Below are 19,214 nucleotides of genomic sequence, written 5' to 3'. Positions count from 1 at the left end.
GCTCAATTTTATGGACAACATTTGAGTAATCTAATTTTACACTTAAAGCGTTAATGAGAAGCATGTTATCTCTCCATGGGTGGTCCTTACTTGGAATACTTTGTTTACGGGAAGACACCCTGTTAAGATGGAAATGCCTCATAATGTTTCACTTAACCTCATTTCAGCCATAACAAAATTATGCAGGCTGATGATTTTGTAGATTTTGAAGGACATTCAGTTGTTTTCTAACTGTACGCACTTTAGAGGTTCAAGGCAAAGATTTCTAAAGGCATTCATCACATTTCTCTCCAATTTCCTTGCATGTTAAGGCATTTATACGTGGAGTGCCATTAGCATGATTCAGTTGCAGCCATCTGATTTCTGTCATGCAGGTGTAAACCCAAAATATCCTGTAGCTGTGAAAACAAGGAAAATTGTGTTATTTTGAGTACAAGCTTTCCTTGATTTTAGTTGTCTCTTTAGCCACTGGAAGCTCTGCCATTACATCTAAATTCCTAGCACGCTAGTCATAGGCTTTCCTTGTCCACTACTTTTCCTAGTCTGTTTGAAAGTCTAACTAGAAGCATTTGGTCAGCTAAATTGAACTCGACTCACCAATTGTCTTCAGCATTCTGTTATCTGACCAAAAATAATCCCCAGTAGTTCTAAAATTGGATCTCCCACAAGGAGTTGTTACTATGCCCAAATGTCAACGTGCAGCTGAACTGACACTTAAGTGTACGGGGGTCTCATTAATAGAATTCATGCCAAAGTACATGATAAAAGATTGCAGTTGGCCTTGGTTACAAGAAAAGGTCATATTTCAATCTGACTGTCCAAAATAACATTTTATTCTCTTAAATTGATCTTTTTAATGTAAATAGTTTTACAAAGTTTACACAGAAAAAACTTTAAATAACCTAATAACTACTTAGGTATGCATTTGCAAATGATGCTACACAACAGCAAAGAATAATTGTGGACACATAAGGAATTATCTCATCCATCAATATATCAGATCACTGGAAAAGATTTGTTCAGGTTTACTGAAGGGGAAGAAAAGACCTCAGTCTTTCCCAGAAAACTTTATGGGATAAATGGTTTTGTCATCATACATGCAGAAGGTTGGAGTCTGGACTATTTTGTATCAAGGCAAAAATCAAGTTTAGGAGTCTAATGAACTTGTACACAGGATGTGGGGCTGAAAATCTCCCTCTCTCTCTCAATACTGTTCAGAAATAGCTCTGCACCTTTTAGACTGAAAGAAAAAAGTTATTTTTTAGACATTACTAGCATTTTATGCTTGCTATGTACAGTAATAACCAAAATTATCTGAAATTCCTGACCAATTTTGTATTTTTTTTGGTATACAAGTCCAACAGGTTAAATATTCAATAGGTATTAGAGCAAAAATAATGATGACACTGAAGCTTAATAAGATTTATTTTTATGTGGTTTTTGAAAGTATTTGATGACTTTTCACTCTATTTTTCTCTTTCAGGAACCCTGATGGAGATGTCAGCCCATGGTGCTACATTGCAGAGCACGAGGATGGAATATATTGGAAATACTGTGAGATTCCATCCTGCCGAAGTAAGAGGATGCAATTTTTTTAGGCATGCATCTCTGTTGAACAGAGACTGGCAGTTATACAACAGTGGGTAGTGATTTTCAAACGGAAACTAGGATAAGGCCAATCAGCTTATTTTCATTTGTAGACTCAACAATACTTTAAACAGGTCTCTAGAGTTAATGACAAGCTTACTGAATTGTTCCTCCATTGCTATCCTTTTCATCTCATCTCAGAATTAGTGAATTATATTATTTACAAATAATACCAGATAGAGAATCACTCAAAACTTATGAAGTACTGCTAGTTTTTTGAATCCATAGAAATATTTCATTCATTTATTAAAATCCAGAGGACAAAAACGAATAGAGAATTATTAATTTTTTTACAAGGTGCTTATGTGTCCATCATTTGCAATTAGCTTGTAAAATGGATGGCATTTGTTTAATGTGTATAACACATCATACGCAGAATTTCTTGGAAGAAATAGACAGTATGAGAGGACATAGGGAAAAGGTGGCTATTTGTTAGGTGTATGGGAGCTCTGGGCTAGAATTCTGTTCTTTGCAGGTGTATATACTTGGGATTGCTATGAAACCACAAACTGGACTTTGTTCATTTTTTTTTTTTAACAGATAATACACAAGTTATTCACTTGAAGCTTTCTTCCAGTATTTAATATTTTGAATGTATTATATTATTTACCTTGTCCAAAATGTGGAGTTTTTGTCATGATTCTTGTCAATATGGTCCAAAATTTTCATTCCTGAATTCTCCAGGATAAACTGGGAATCACATTCTTTAAAATATGCCTAAATATTAAAAAGAGATTCCAGTTTTGCATGTTAACAAGCTACCTAACTACACCTTATATTAAGTCTAATCATTAATGCCTTTACTGGCTTTCCTAACTTCTGTGCAAGTACTTGCTATTTCTAAGGGATAACCTATGTGTATACCATTAAGCCTCAGAGCAGTTGTCCTTATGTAGGCATACTTTTGATTGGAAGAGGTACATTTCTTACTTGAAATTAAGAAGAAAAACCCAAACAAAAAAAAAAATAGATATCAAGTGATTTTTTACTTTGTCCACTTTACTTTGGTTTTCTTTTTCTTATGAATGTGAGTGAGTGATTCACATCTTCAAGCTAGGCAAACTGTGACCTTAAGTCAGTTGACTTTTACCTAGACTTAAATATAGATTAAGAAATCTTATTTAAATAGCACAAAATAATTCAACACTGATACTCATTGTTCAGAGGACATTTTTACTCTTGTTTTTCTGATATACCAGGTCCTTTTAGGAAACATGACCCTCCTAATTAAGAAATTTATCTTGGTCTAAAATGAAAGAATTTGCATTTTCTTTAAAGACCACAGATGTTAACAAATTCTCTGGATATGCCACCAGTATAAAAGCTGAAAGGCAAATTCTCTCCACTCCATTTGTTCTACACAAAGGATCCTTTTAAAACCAGCCCCACTCATTTTCTCTGTGGTGGGGAGCAGAGGATTTAAACTTGGACCCTCACTTGCACAGATAATCCAGACTTACATTTACAAAATGTCCTTTTGACCAGTAGCAGCTGCTTCAAGCATTGCACTGAAACTGGATACTAGAAAAAGAAATGGCAACAATTTAGAACAAACTGTACATTGCAAGCCCATCCAAGTCTTAATACAAACCTCATGGTTTGTGAAGCTGTGTAAGGAAAAAAAATATTTTTTTTTTTTATTCTTTACCAGATTTTCTGTTTTCAGTAAGCATTATGGTAAATCATAGGACCATCGAAAACAACTTGTGAAGTGCATAATACAAAAGTGAGTTTTGTGATAGAGCAAGAAAGCAATTCCGTAAAGAAATCCTATTTGAAGTTTTTAAAGAAGTAAAAAAATTGTCTTATATAAGCTTCTTTTCCATAATTATATTTACTGCTAGAAAAGACAAGTACCTGGAGCATAATTTACCTATAAACTACACCCGCATAATACTAGTACAATGCCAACAACGAAGCGTCTTGATTGCCTAGAGAGATCTGCATGCAATGATTCACTGTAACAATAATTAAGAAACTACAGTTAAGAATTTTTCATTACGATGATGATTTCACATGATTATATCATGTGTCTTGTTCACTAATATTTATACGTAACACAAAGCGTTTCATTCAGAAACACGTTCTGGCATTCTGCATGTTTAAACACGCTATACAGAGTTTAGCAATGTTAGATGAGGATGGATGGGCATAATCACAGAAGGCAGTGGTAGTCACCCCAGTAGGAGCTTAGTCTTTCCTTTTCTTCCTCTTTTCTTCTTAATGGCTTGTCTGCTAAGCAGACTTGAATGGACATAAACAACATAAAAGGCAAGAAGGCAGCACCGAGTCCTGAGAGAACATGTGCATCTCACATGGAGTATTCAGAACTGAATGCTTTAGATGGTTTGTTTGCAATGTTGCAGCTACTCCCGACTTTTTTGGTCTCTTTGTTAATGAGGTTAGGTTGAAATTCAAAGGAAATAACAACTTATGCTCCCAAAAGGTAAAAGAAAGGCAGGCTTGCTGTCCCAGTTCATTGCATCTCCATGTTCATGGCCTGCACAAGTCTCTTCCCGTAAACAGATACCATCACTGGTATCATAACTCGTGGGTGCATGTGTGTTTATTTATTACTGAAATATTGATGAAGTGTTAAATGGCAGAGCCAGGTAAGTTATACAGAGCTTCATTGATCACTCCGTAAGATTGACCTGTATACCTTTTAACAGAAGAACAGAGGAGCTCGCACAATTTGAGACAGTATACTGGTGCGTACTACCATCGCAAAAAGCTAGGAGGCTCTTGAAAGACAGCCAGATGAACATAGCTAGAACATGGGTTTGAGCTCAAAAGGATGAATTCCATGTTTTAATACATGTGCCTTAACATGTAGCATGCAGAAGCTCTGGTGTTTGCCAGGATCTCATTATGTCAGATGCTGCTTCAAAGAAAAATAGCATGGCTGCACAAAAAAGGTGACCTTTTAGGCACAAGAGAACAAATAGGTACAAACTGGTGAAGATAATGTAACAGTAGGGCATCACTGATCAGCATGAACCGTACTTGCAGAGCATTGACTACCTCATTTTTGCCAAGCATCTTTAGTAGGCTAAACATTAAAAGCAAATTAAGGCAGCAGATTATGTTGGAAATTTTTAAAGCTCAGGGTAACTAAACAGTCACTGCCTATCTAGCAATACTTTTGATTCTTCATTGCTTTATATATGCTCACACACACACATATATAGTTTTATACATACACATAGCATTGTAGGGTACCCTAGGTTGGAAGGGACCTCAGGCCATCACCCAGTTCAGCCTCCTGCTCAAAGCAGGGCTAGCTCCGAGATCAGACCAAGCTATTCAGTTTGTCAGCTTAGACCAAGTTTTCTCCAGTCAGGCCATGACAACCTCTGGGGACGCAGAGCGCACTCCCTCTCTGGGCCCTTGTTCCCGTGCTTGGCTGCCAGCATGGGGAAAAGATTTCCCTTGTATCCAGTCTGAACGTCTCATGTTTCAACGTAAGCTCCTTACCTCTTGTCCACAGTGCATCACTGTGAAGACCCTGGCTCCATCGTTGTGACAACCTCCATGTAGGTACTGCAAAGCTGCCAGGGGGAACCCCGAAGCCGTCTCGTCTGCAGGCTGAACAAGCCCCAGTCCCTCAGCCTCTTCTCTTAGGGCAAGTGCTCCGGCCCTCTGAGCATCTTGGCTCGCCACTGAACTTGCTTCAGACAGTTAATGTCTTTCTTGCGCTGGTGGGCCCATAAACGGACATAGTAGTCTCAATGTGGTCCTAACAAGTGCTGAGTGGAGGAACAATCACTTCCCTTGATCTCTGGCTGTGCTCATCTTATTTCAGGCCTGTTGGCCACTTTTGCTGCCCGGCACACTCTGGCTGACGTTCAGCTCCCTGTCTATCAGGACCTCCACATCCTTTTCTGCAGAGCTGCTCCACGTGCATAAATGTACACTGTCTTGCTTTAGATTTATGTTGACTGGCTCCCTATGCGTACATCCTGATTCAGTTTAATGTAGTATGAATGAGGAACATATTATTCTAATATACTAAAATTACTGTTGAAAAAGCAGTAATTTCTGATCACTGTGGATCTGATCTAAAAGCAGTGTTTGCCAACTGGATCTTCTCCAATCAGATTACAGATGATCTCCCCTCTACTATTATGCGTATACTAGGTACTTTGATTACCCTTCAGCAGCAACTCAGGGGTGTCTCAGGTTTAGGACCAGCCCATCAGTAGCCATAGGAAGAACTGGCATATCGAAAATCATATATGCATGTACAGAAGTCATTTTGTGTGTGTGTGTTGTCCCAGTTCAGAAGAGTGTTTCATCATGTATTTGATGTGGGACTACAAAAGTGCTTTTAGCTAAGCATCGATCCTTGGGCTCATGTAGTTTGTTGATTTGGTATCAGAGTAATTTGAAGAGCTGGGCACTGGCATGGAAATTACTGTTCACTGTTGGGCTAGACTGATGCTTCTCCTGTTTATTTCCAATCACATGACACTAATTTCGTTTGCTAGATACCAGAAAGTTAAAATACGGCTGGGACACCAAATAGGCTAATTAGCTTTTGGATATACCCAAGTGGTACACTTGATTTAGTTACAAAATGTAAGAAGTTGTCACAGAATCACAGACTTTTCAGAGTTGGAAGGGACCTCTAGAGATCACCTAGTCCAACTCCCCTGCCAAAGCAGGATTGCCCAGAGCACATTACTGAGGACTGCATCCAGGCAGGTCTTGAAAATCTCCAGGGAAGGGGACTCCACAACCTCCCTGGGCAGCCTGTGCCAGTGCTCTGTCACCCTCACCGTAAAGAAGTGTTTCCGTGTATTTGAACGGAACTTCCTGTGTTCTAACTTGTGCCCGTTACCCCTCGTCCTGTCCCTGGGAACCATTGAAAAGAGGCTGGCTCCATCCTCCTTCAACCCACCCTTTAGATACTTGTATGCCATAATAAGGTCTCCCCTCAGCCTTCTCTTCTCCAGGCTAAAGAGTCCCAGCTCTCTCAGCCTTTCCTCATACGGGAGGTGCTCCAAGCCCTTAATCATCCTAGTTGCCCTTCTCTGGACTCGCTCCAGCAGTTCCCTCTCCCTCTTGAACTGGGGAGCCCAAAACTGGACACAGTATTCCAGTTGTGGCCTCACCAGTGCAGAGTAGAGGGGGAGAATGACCTCCCTCGATCTACTGGCCGCACTCTTCCCTATGCAGCCCAGGATTCCATTGGCCTTTTTGGCAACAAGGGCACATTGCTGGGCCATGGATAATTTACTGTCTACAGTAAAAATTACTCAGTCTGGTTTCTTAGCCTGGAACATAATGAAGTACTAATCCTCTGGACACAAGGTGGAAGGGTCTCACCAATAAAGCTACTTTAAAACAAACAAACAAAAATATATATATCTATAATACGTGTTTTTAGGAAATCCCAGATCTCCTAGGAAAATTATCCCAGGTCTCCTAGGTTGGTTAAACTAGGAAGCTTTTTCGGGGCAGTGAAATCATGCGCTGTGCAAAAACACGGAGATCTCTGAGAATTATCTGCCCAGCTGTACTCAGCTGGGGTGGGGCTGCACATGGGGATTTCCAAAGGTATGTTAGATCAGGCTGTAACTTGAAGTCTCAGTACTTATATGCATGTTGGTGCGGGTAATATCAAAGCTGTGAATCCATGAAAGCATTTATAATTGAAATGGTATCATTCTTAGAAAACAAAATTATTTTATGAACAATATTTGAAGCAACATTAGCTAATTATTCAAAAAATATACATACTTGAATTTTCTTCCCAACTTCATTAGTTATTTCTTATAATACTATAATCATCCTCCTTAAGAGTATAATTATACACATGCTAATATCTTTGCTGGTCACTAATACATATGCTAACCCTCTTGCTTAAAATAAGGAAGCTGCCGTAGGCAACATAGCCTAAGTCTGGGAGCAAGTTCTCTGACAGACCTGTTAACTGTTTCAGGTATCAGGAGGATTCAGATTTTAATGGTTAGCTGACATCAGTTTACAAGCTCAGTATATAATATTCCAGAAGAATAGGGACGAGATCATCTTTGTTAGAATTAGACAAATAGAAGTTCTGAATTCAAGGCATTATTTCAATGGCTGCTGCTCATGGACATGTATAAGAAATCCCAGAAATGTGCCTTCCAAAATATAATGAAGAGATACTTTCAGGACTACTGCACAAGGCTGCTCAGTATAAAAAGCATCTTATTAGCATTCTTATTGTATTTATGTGAAAGTACAATAATATAGAAGCAGGTTACTAACACACAGGTTATCTGATAGAGAAAAGGGCCACCTGTGCAAGAGATAGCTAGTTCAAAAGGAGCCCCAAAACAGCTAATCCACATGATACCAAGCTGTTTGGTGAGGTAGACACGCTGGAGGGGAGGGATGCCATCCAGAGGGACCTGGACAGGCTGGAGAGGTGGGCCCAAGCCAACCTCATGCAGTTCAACAAGGCCAAGTGCAAGGTCCTACATCTGGGTCGGGGCAATCCCAAGCACAACTCCAGGCTGGGCGGGGAGTGGCTGGAGAGCAGCCCTGAGGAGAAGGACCTGGGGGTGCTGATTGACAGGAAGCTCAACATGAGCCAGCAATGTGCGATCGCAGCCCAGAAGGCCAACCGTATCCTGGGCTGCATCAGAAGTGTGGCCAGCAGGTCAAAGGAGGTGATTCTGCCCCTCTACTCCACTCTCATGAGACCCCACCTGGAGTACTGCATCCAGCTCTGGAGTCCTCAACAGAAGAAGGACATGGACCTTGACAAATGACTGAATAAGTAAAACTGTCATACAGATCTGTGACTGCATCACGTTACACAGAGCTGTGGGGGTTAGGTGGACAAAAAATAATCCTTGTCAGTCTGGCACAGGGATAAAAATTATCTGACCATAGAGATGGTAACAGACTTAATTCCAAGTATGTGGGCAGATACGACAAGTAGGCAAGGGATAATTTGATGCCATTAGCACAGCACTATATTGTACCCCACATCCTTTCTCTAGTAGTCATGGGTAAATTCCAGTGCTTTGATGCAAAGTGCAAAAGCAAAGCAAAACAAAACAAAAACAGAAGACAAATTATGCACTGAAGGGGGAAAACTCTTTCTGACCTCCCATAGTGACCAAGGAGCCTTGAAATGTTGTATTAATACAGTATAAATAGATGTTTCTTTAAAAAAGTAATATTACTTTCTTTGAATCTCCTTGTACATACCATAAAATATGATACTTTGAATTCATGTCAGATTTGAGTTTTAAATATTAGGAAATTCCCCTGTATAGGTATGTAGTCCCTCCCACAAAACCTGGCAGATTCCTCCCTAGAACAATTTAGGTTCCCTTCCTCAAATATCCTATTTAGAAAACTTCCAGAACTTCATTGTTTTGAAGATCAGACGGAAATAACATTGTTTGATTTCCATTGCTAGAATATGCATGATCAGTCAAAAAACCCCACAAAACCTCCAAACCCACTTAGTGCCTTTTTTTTTTTTTAATTGTCTTTATCAGGAGAAATAAACCAGGTGTTTATCTTGTCTATATTACTGCAGCTTACAGAAATCAACTACAGAGTATTGCAGGTATATTGCTAAGAAGATATGATGCTATTTTACCACCTGTCATTTATCCCTGGGCACATCTGGAAAACATGACAAGGATCTCACATAGAGTAACATTTCCCATACTGTGAGATCAAGACCAGAACATATAGGCAACTGCTTAGAAACCAGCTAGTGCATAAAGTGGTCTGTGTCTTGGGTGTTCCCAAGCACACCTTTAGAATGACTGTTATCTGTTATTCTTGCCAGTGCCGGGGAATCTAGGGTGTTACAAGGACCATGGAGAGCCACCACCTTTGACTGGCACCAGCGAGACCTCCAATAAACTTACTATCCAAACTTGCATCAGTTCCTGCCGAAGTCAACAATTTAAGGTGATTTCTTTGATGTACATTTACAAAGTGTTTTCAAAGACAAAAGATGACAATATTCCTAGAGCTCTCTATCATCTTTCTGCCCTCCCCCCCCCCCCCTTTTTTTTTTTTCACCTTTAGGAGGTCTAAGGTCTCACTCCTGCTCCAGGGGACCTAGCCCTCCAGAGCAAACTGGGCAAACAACCAATTAATAATTCCAGCATGCCAGGAGAAAGTATGCTTGCACAGTGCAGTTATGAGTGATAGATAGGGCACCCTAATTGCCCTCCAGTCCATCTTGCTCGCTAGTCTAAGTAGCATCCTGTCAGCTCAAACAAAAACAGTTTGTGGTGAGACCTCGGAACTCTGACTAATTCTACGTCTCCAAAACACACATATTCTGCTGCCAGCTTTCTTGCTCATACAACTTCCTGCTGTCACTCCTTTAAATATTATCTCTCCCTTCTTTATGCATCTTTGTTGTCAAAGTTTGCAGGCATGGAATCAGGTTATGCTTGTTTCTGTGGAAATAATCCTGACTACTGGAGATACGGGGAGGCAGCCAGTACGGAATGCAACAGTGTTTGCTTTGGAGACCATACTCAGCCTTGTGGTGGGGATGGCAGAGTCATTCTTTTTGACAGTAAGTATTGAAACAGGCTCATTTTTTCCCAAAGGAAAGGCCTCAAATGTTTAGCAAATTAGGGAAAAGGGTTTAAATGCAATGAGAACTGTTGCACACAAAACAGCAAAATACCTAAATTCAATATAAAACAAGCTGCTTTCTATTTCTGCATAAAATTCACATCCATTAATAATGTGAAATAGCTCTTCCAAGAAATGACGCCTGCTCAGGCAACTGGCTGATGCTCCAGAGATTGTCTCTTACTTCCTCACAAATGGTACCAACTCAGCTATTGCAAACAGCGTGTCATGGAAAGACTCCTTCAGAACTGATTGTACCAGAGAGTAGATATATGATTAAGTGAGGCATCTCAAATAAAATTTCAATACACTTGGTTTTTTTTATCAAACCAGATGTGACTTGCTGCAACCCAGTTAACACAACACAAAGCAGCATAGTAGAATTGCAACAGGGAAGGAGTGTACCCCCAAAATACAAACAAGTTTGGTGGCTATTGTGACCATTGTTGATTTCATAATTTCTTATACGTAGAAATACTCCTTTCTACTCTTCTTTTCAGTATACGTACCGGTGCCAGCTGTGTAACTTCCCACGTTGATGGTATGAGTACCCAGTTGTCTGGCTGCAGTACAGGCTCCCAGTATAGCTGGGAGTACTGGAAAAGTTCACAGCATGCACCAATATATATTGTTGCTTCTCAGATCTCAACTGCCTCTGATGGAGAGGCAACCTTTTAAGTCGAGTTACAAACCTTCTGGAACTAAAACTGGCATCATTTTCCACCTTCTGAACGCACAACCAAACTTCCCATCTCCTTACTCTAAAACTCTGGTTCCCAGCTAGCGAGACAGAAAGACATTTCAGTTGAGACAGGAATTAGTCACTTTGCTCGATTCCAAATTCTCCACAAGATATGAAAAGAAGCATTGGAGTTGCATGTTGCTTTCAATGTTGAGATAGCATGTAGCTTTACACTGCAGCACCCTCTGTTACCTTCTGCTCTTGGCCTCCCAACTCCTTCATGGGTAAAGCCTTCCTTTGGTTGTTGAGGCCCCATCCCTGGAGGTGTTCAAGGCCAGGCTGGACGTGGCCTTGGGCAACCTGGTCTAGTGAGAGGTGTCCCTGCCTATGGCAGGGGGGTTGGAACTCGATGATCTTCAAGGTCCTTTACAACCTAAACCATTCTATGATTCTATGATTCTTGAATGACCAAGGGCTCGGCAAGATGTTATGTTGAGGACCTGCATTGTCTTTTCAGGTAAACAGCAAGGGAGAGAGCTATGGCCAGGTAAGAGAGGTCATCCTAGTAACTGCCACCTATTTTTCTTTTGCTGATGAGCAACACCTGCTCACCTCATTCCTCTTTTCCAGATTATGTCATATCCCCAGAACCTTCACCCCTGATCTCTGTACACCCCCCCACGCTCCTCCCCCACTAACCTTATGTGTTTATGTCCTACTGTTATAGCCTACAGCTGTAGCATTCATACCCACAACACAGAACTCTACCAATGAAAGAAATGAGAGAGGGAAAGTGTTTCCATTCTATATGGGGCAATGCTGTACTTTGTCAGGCATCTGTGAAGCACTAGTCACTGGCATTCTTAGTTAATATTGCTGGTTTGAAGAACATCTTGTGATTCCGTAATTACAAACAGTGCAGCCAAATATAACAATACCTATAAGCCATTGGCAAAAAGGAAATTTAATATCTCACTGACAAATTTCAATTCTATCAATTCAATCTATTCTATCTATTCCAACAATTCTATCTATTTGATTAAATCAGCAGCTCTGTTAACATGGAGTAGGTGCTAAACACAAATTCCTCTATGTGGCTTAGTACCTCTGTGGGGCCTTTCACAGTCTTTTTATTCTTCGACTTTCATATTCTTTCAGTTCCTCTATAAGGTCTTTCATAGGGTGGCACTAAAGCATGAGGTTTGCTCAGGCTACGATCAGGCCTTTCTCCAGAAAAAGAGAGAAATGTTTTCACATGATTTTTCTGGCAGACATGCTACTTCTTGTTCTTGTTCTCCAAGCTCCCTTTTAATTTGTATTTATTAAAGCTCTTTCTCAGATGCCCGTGAAAACTGAGACACTTCAAAACACTTCCCTTCTTTATTTCCATAGTCACAGGCCTCTATTACAGGGCTTTAATTAAGCTTTCAGAGAAAATAATTCTACTTTAATTCTTCAGCCCTTCAGCCTATGATATGGGGGAGCGATAACTCTGTTTTCTCATGAAACATATTATTATATAATAGGTATGTAATATTGTGTATTTAGGGGATATACATAAATACGTATATATGCATATACACCTATATACAATATGTTTTTAAAATATATATGTGTATATATAGATATGCATCAATTCAGTTGGCTGGCATTTGAGTATCCCTCTGGATTCACTGGTAAATTAGTTTGCACTGGGAATCTGGATAGTTGTCAAGGGATATAAAGATTTACTGGGCATGTACTTGTTTTGAATATTAAAGGTAGCAACAAATCAAAAAGATTATCTTTAGACTTCATAACAGGATCTTTTCCAAATTACTTAGTGAAGGTAAGGTCAAACATTAGTTGGACAAGATCAAAAGACAGGATGCTTAAAAAGCACAAATAGATGGCCACAGAGGCGATTAAGGGATTACAGCATTGTTCATACAAGGAGAGGCTGGGAGATCTTGGCTTGTTTAGCCTTGAGAAAAGAAGGCTCGGGGGGATCTTTTCAATTTGTATAAATAACTGATGGGAGGGTATAAAGATGAAGTCAGATTCTCCTCAGTGTTACCCAGTGAATAGACAAGAGGCAACAGGCACAAACCAAAATACAGGAAAATCCATTTAAACATAAGGAAAAACTTATTTTATGGGGAGGTTGTGGAGTCTCCAACCTTGGAGACTCAAAATAGACAATGTCTCCTACTTTGAGCGGGAGATTGGACTAGACAATCTCCAGGGGTCCCTTCCAACCTCAGCTGTTCTGTGAAGATTTGTTTTTTCAATTTGATATGGCTGTAAAGGAATGTCAATAATTCAGCAGTTCACAAATCCACTTGCCTGCCTGCCTGATGGGGATGGAGTAGAAGTCTCTGGATCAGTGATTTAGTGTTCATCCTGTTCCTGCAGGGATGCAGAAAGGGAACATGGTTACATATAAGGACAAAGAACAGTTGCAGTATTCAAGACTGATACATAGGTCTCTGAGTAGACAGAATGAGCGTAACCCAAGCAAACACATCATAGCAGTGCTCCCGGTGCTGTGGATGGTGAAGAACACCGATCCAAGAGACAGTGCATTCTACCGGGGTAGCAAGTCTGCACCTGCAAGTCACATTTGAGTATTAGAATCTACAGAGTGCTAAAGCTGTGCATAATGAATGTATAACCTTTTTCTTACATTTTTCTCCCTCTCCTCTTCTTTTCACAGCCCTTATTGGTGCCTGTGGAGGGAATTACACTGCTGCTACAGCTGTGATCTATTCCCCAGATTTTCCCGACACGTATGGCACAGGCAAAGTCTGTTACTGGACCATACAAGTTCCAGGAGCGTCTCAAATCCACTTCAGCTTTGCCCTTTTTGAAATCAAAGATGCTACAGATATGGTGGAATTGCTGGATGGTTATACCTATCATGTTCTAGCTCGTTTTAATGGCAAGAACCGACCTCCCCACACCTTTAACATCTCTTTGGATTTTGTCATTTTGTACTTTTTCTCAGATGAAATAAATCAAGCCCAGGGATTTGCTATCAGATATAGAGGTAAGAGGCTAACTTTGCTGTTTCTACCTTTCAATGAGCTGTTAAAGCATTTAATTCACACAGGAGATTTCTGAAGTGGCAAAAAAAGAGCACATATTTTAACTCCCATGTCTACAGGTTTTTCATCTATCTTGTCACTGCTCAGTGGGTAAAAGCTTTGCTAAAATTTCTCTCAATTTGGAACACTCCAGTCAGCTATGTCATAAATAGCAAAATTTATATTTTAAAAAATTCAACCCTATACATACCTGCCTTTCAAAACAGATTGAAAAATGACAAAGCTGAAACAAAACAAAAAAACATTAGTCGATCTGCATCTTGGTCCATCTTGGTTCTTTCCAACAGTGTATTCCACTCAATCGAAAGTCATCAGGAGAAAAGATTCAGTTGCACCTACTGTTACAATGAACAATTAGCTTCAAGAAAAATTCTGAGAACCCCAACTTGGTGAAGTACAGGCTTTTTCTGGCATCAAACATAATTTGATTATTGGAGTTCTCTAAAGTAAACCAGGGACCAGCACACGTCTGTTTAACAAGCACAAAATAAAGTCCAATTACACCTGTTAAGAAATTGTTATTGTAATTATACTCTTGTGTTTTCAGCTGTGAAGGACAATGTGCATCAAAACAGCATTCCAGTGAATCAGACCCTTTCAGAGAAGATAAACGAACAAGCAAATCTCAGCATCAATGCAGCCCGGTCATCAAAGATACTTTATGTCATCACAACCAGCCCAAGTCATCCTAGTAGCTCCATGCCTGGTAATATTACAAGAAAATGTGGAAAGAGGAAAAACATTTTGACAAGGCACAATCTAGAGTCATTATTTCCTTTGCCTCCTCCTCCACATTATCTGATCCACTGTGAATTTTCATTTAGTCTAATTACCACTAACTGTGCTGCTCTCTTTACTGTTCAAAACTCACTTCTCAGCATAACTCAGTTGGAAATAGCATGAAGATGGTGAGTCCTTGAGAATGAAAGCACAGCAGAATAAGATGAGAGTCAGAGCAGCCTCCTTACTAGCATCAGCTTCAGTGTCCAGGGAATTCCGTAGAGGGGGCAAAAGGTACTGAAAAAAGAGCAAGCTTTTGTAGAGTCTGGAAGAGCCCAAGTGCTGAATGCATCCCAGTTATCCCAATTCAGGAAAGCTCCAGCAATAATACAAAGAGGGCTAGACAAGGATGAAGCAAGTTAGTGGGTGCAGGGGAGATGCCACTGAGAACTGTCATGTGTCTAGAACTCACATTCAAGACATCACTTCATTCAGGAAATTGTTGAGTTGTAAATAATTGAAGACCGGAAATGCACTCTTGGTGAATATCACTATTGCTCTCTCCTATCTGAAAACTACCCAGGGCATCTGCTTTTACATATTGTTGAAGCTGAAGCTGGGCCTCGATCACAGTGTGGACACTCTAATAGTTCGGTAGTCCTGAAGCTGTCTGCATTCCAAACCTGAAGCATAAGAACGTGCCTGCACATGAGCTGCATATACCCGAACTAGCCAAGCTGCAGAACATGCCTGGGATTCTGGGCAGATACTCTGGCAGGAGGCCCAGAATAGTGCCTGAGTTTCCACAGCTACATTTAAACTGCCTAGTGTTAAAGTAGCTTAGGCATACCAACCTAAGATGAAACTGCACCCTTGGATTTTATGCAGTTATGAAAAAAACGTTAAAATCATCATGAACAGTCAATGCTTTGAGGAAGGGGCACGGGGTGGGAGGGAGCCTGTTTCCTTTTTTTGCTCTGTTGAACTTCAGGATTTCTGAAGGTGACAGCCTTTGTTCAGTTGTTCTAACAATTCAAGGTCCTTGCAAGGCTGTTTGGTGTGCTAAGTATGTCAGAGTTACATTCTAGTGCCATCCCTTTTCCCATCGTGACATGCTGTAGCCTCCCGCTGCAAGATTATGGAAATCCAAATGAAAAGGTGGTCTAATAATTTAGAACTCAGCTCCCCTCGAGCCCCAATCTCTTAAATAGTTCCAACGCAACCATGTGTCAAGCTGCTCTACAAGTCCTGCTTGACTTGCTTCTACAACAGAACTAAATTGAAACATAAAATACAATGACCAAGAGCCTTCCGTGCAAGGTAATAAAATAGCAGACCAAAAGTACTGATCAGCTGTCTCAGTAGACTCTAGAAAGGAAAAAAAAAACCACCATACTTCGTGATTACTTACATAATTGCTGATATAAAACTAGGCCATCTCCTTGCAAATATAGTTACTACTGGTAGGATATATTCTAGTATGTTGTTTAGTTTGCTTTTAAATTTTCCTCTGAGTGAGTTTTGATTCCTTTCCTAGATTAATTAGATAATTTTACTGGTATATGCTTTGAATTTTCCCAACTTTCAATTTTATAGGGAGCAGTCCTGCATGGGAAAAAAATAGTTCTGACCGAGTGTTACAGTTTCCTCTCCTCTCCCTCTGCTCTTCTCTTTTACAGAATGGACAATATATAGTCTCACAGCACTGCTCATCTTAGGTGTTACAGCCATAATAGCAAAGATATTTCTCCATATAACCATGAGGTGAGTATGGAGCAAAACTGTCCCCGGAGAACTGACATCTCGGCTCTGTACCAAACCTGGTACACTTCATTTCTGTGCCTTCTGATACTGTCAGATTGGTCACATTCAAAATCAAGCTATATATTACGTATTTGTATCCTCATAAAAGATACTAAATAATCACATTTTTTATTTTTCCAGTCTGTTAGGATAGCATTTGCTGCTAGAATATCTCTTCTGGTCCTGTTTTGACAAGATTTGTATTTTAAGGAGTAAAAAGGTTTCTCGAACTGAGTGATGTTATATAGCAAAGAGGAAAGTGTAATCAGACATCTAGCACTGGTGGGAAGAGGTCAAATTATGATAATACTTTGCCTGAAAAAAATTAAAAACCTCATCCCAAATTGGGGAACTGGGGAAAAAAGTTCAATGTGGGCTAGTTAATACTTTCTTTTACTGAAATATTGAAAATGGTTCAAAAAAGAATCACAAAAATGAAAATCTGTATTATGGTGTGACACTTAACCAGTATATTTTTTTCCCTATTAAAAACAACATAATTTTATTACTATATTTCTCTACACTTATACCAAGTAATTTTTCTGTCCTCTAGATGGACAGTCTTTGAACGAAATGATGGTGAATTATCAGCAAATCATAAATGTTGAATATTGTATTTGCATGCCACAAACAGGCTTAAATATACAAGGAAATTAATGTATATTAATAGTGATTAGTAAAAGAATATGTACAGAATTCTTAGCTTAATGTCACTGCTTTCATTAGGGTAGCAACTACTCTAGCAACAGAATGCCTAACTTCTCATTTGGTCAAGAAACAACCAAGAAACGCTCCAAAAACCTACATAACTGTGCAGCAGGTAGAAAAAAAAGGCATCACAGATGTAGCGGAAGCTGCTGGCATTACCAGTGTAGCAGTAATGCAGACATACTAATAATATCAGCTTCCCAAGCACCTCAGCAGTGAATTGACTCTTGTTTCCTAGATCCCATCCGATACCACCTGCAGCTGAAACAGAAGATTCCAGTGAGGTTACTACTGCTGGTGAGATATGGAGTATATTTTACCAGCCATCCACATCGATATCCATCTTCAAGAAAAAGCTTCGAAGTCAACAAGATGATTGCAACCCACTAGTGGGAAACTGAAGTGTCTTTTATTTTACAAGAATGAATCTTCTTAAACTGCAGGTGACTTTGGAATAATCCTTTTTTTAGCTCCCAATCTCATACTTGTTTTCCAAAAAGTCCATTTCCAAAGGCCTTTGAGTAACTTTGCTTATCTGCTGTTCTCTTGGGTATACTAATGACAACAGATTCAATTGCAGCAATAGTTTTGAAATATCTGGTGCTCATCAAATCTGTAGTGTTGTTAATTACTGCCTTTAAACGAAAGCACTTACAATACATGTAAAAACCTGTAAAATTCAAAATGTCCTGTACCCCCGCCAAGAGTAATTGAATGAGTAGCTGCAGGTTGAGGACTTCTTGTCCTACTTTCCTGTACAGCTGTATTTTATCAGGCTACTTTAGTCCTTTTATTCTCAAGGCTGAAGTCAGAGGTGAACACTGATAACCTGTTCAGCTGCCACAGCAACCTGAGCTTAATGGCCTTAATGTAAACATGTCTAAATGGTACTATAAAGTAAAACAGGAGCCAAAGACTTGAGAAACTATCAGCCTGGTTGCCCCATGCTCTGCTGTTTCTACGTTTTCTGTTTCTACAAGCAGAGATGTACAAACAAAAACCAAATCAAATTCAGGAGGCAAACGCTCTATGGAGTTTCAGCTGCGAATGTGAGTTTCAATGGAGTAATGCTTACTAGGTCAAGGTCTGCACAAGCAATGAAGACCGTTAAACGACTGTGTCTGACCCGTCATTCACCGATTTTGATGATTTTGTTCATATTCACAGTGATCCCTTAAAAAACTACTGTATTCTGATCCAAATCCTGCATTCATTCTGGATGTGAGCTTAGGGCTTCTTAAAGAACTGTCCAAAGAAATTGTAAATCCACTGGATTTCTAAACAGTGAGGCTGACTAACACAAATTCTTACTCTGAAGTTAAAGACATTGATCTCTGCAGCCTAAACTATTGACAAAGTTGCAGCCTGCTATCAACAACTCAACCATGCCAGGCTGTGCATCTGAACACATATGGAACAGTTGCCTTGATACTCACCTGGGAGAAGAAGTGGCGTCTCCTTGCCTGCAAAATTAAAACTGAATTGCATTTTTAAGATTAATGCCCTCAATTATCAAAGAACTAAAACATCAGTGGGGATCTGATCTGTGACATAATTTCTCTTTGATTGCAACAAAGAGCATTAACTATTTTTTTCTCTTTGGTAGAATATCTGTCCACCCACAATGCTCAGACTTCTCATCCCACCACCGGGGATCAACAGTGAGTCTTTCAGCCTCAGCAAGTCCAGACCAGCAAGATATTTGGGAAAAGCTGACAATACAGAAGTCAGATAAATTGACTGGAAAAGTTTACTGAGTGAGCAGCTCCTCAAACTAAGTTAGAGGAAATTCAGTGAGAGCCATTAAAATACAGTAATTCAGGTTAAGACAAAAGGAATACATACCAGCGTAACCATATACCAATGGTCTGTGTATACCAGACCTGCAGTCAGAGAGCAACTATTGACTGTATCTGCAAAAGATAACTAGGAAAAGTAAGAAAATTGTTGCTGAG

General features: G+C 39.8%; 1 protein-coding gene across 1 annotated transcript in view; it reads left to right on the top strand.

The window, feature by feature from the left end:
• KREMEN1 (kringle containing transmembrane protein 1) overlaps positions 1 to 17,660 on the top strand; it is a gene marked incomplete at both ends in the record, with an annotated part of 31,151 nt that extends 13,491 nt beyond the window's left edge. Inside the window, 7 exons of the mRNA XM_082491661.1 lie at positions 1,484 to 1,575; positions 9,452 to 9,576; positions 10,045 to 10,198; positions 13,638 to 13,970; positions 14,576 to 14,734; positions 16,428 to 16,512; positions 17,498 to 17,660. Coding sequence (XP_082347787.1) covers positions 1,484 to 1,575; positions 9,452 to 9,576; positions 10,045 to 10,198; positions 13,638 to 13,970; positions 14,576 to 14,734; positions 16,428 to 16,512; positions 17,498 to 17,660 — 1,111 coding nt within the window. The remainder of the gene's footprint in view (positions 1 to 1,483; positions 1,576 to 9,451; positions 9,577 to 10,044; positions 10,199 to 13,637; positions 13,971 to 14,575; positions 14,735 to 16,427; positions 16,513 to 17,497) is intronic.
• Positions 17,661 to 19,214: the final 1,554 nt, after the last annotated feature.

The sequence above is a fragment of the Vanellus vanellus genome, assembly GCF_965231255.1.
Source record: "Vanellus vanellus genome assembly, chromosome: 16".
NCBI lineage: Eukaryota > Metazoa > Chordata > Aves > Charadriiformes > Charadriidae > Vanellus > Vanellus vanellus.
This window is presented reverse-complemented; position numbering and strand designations above follow the sequence as displayed.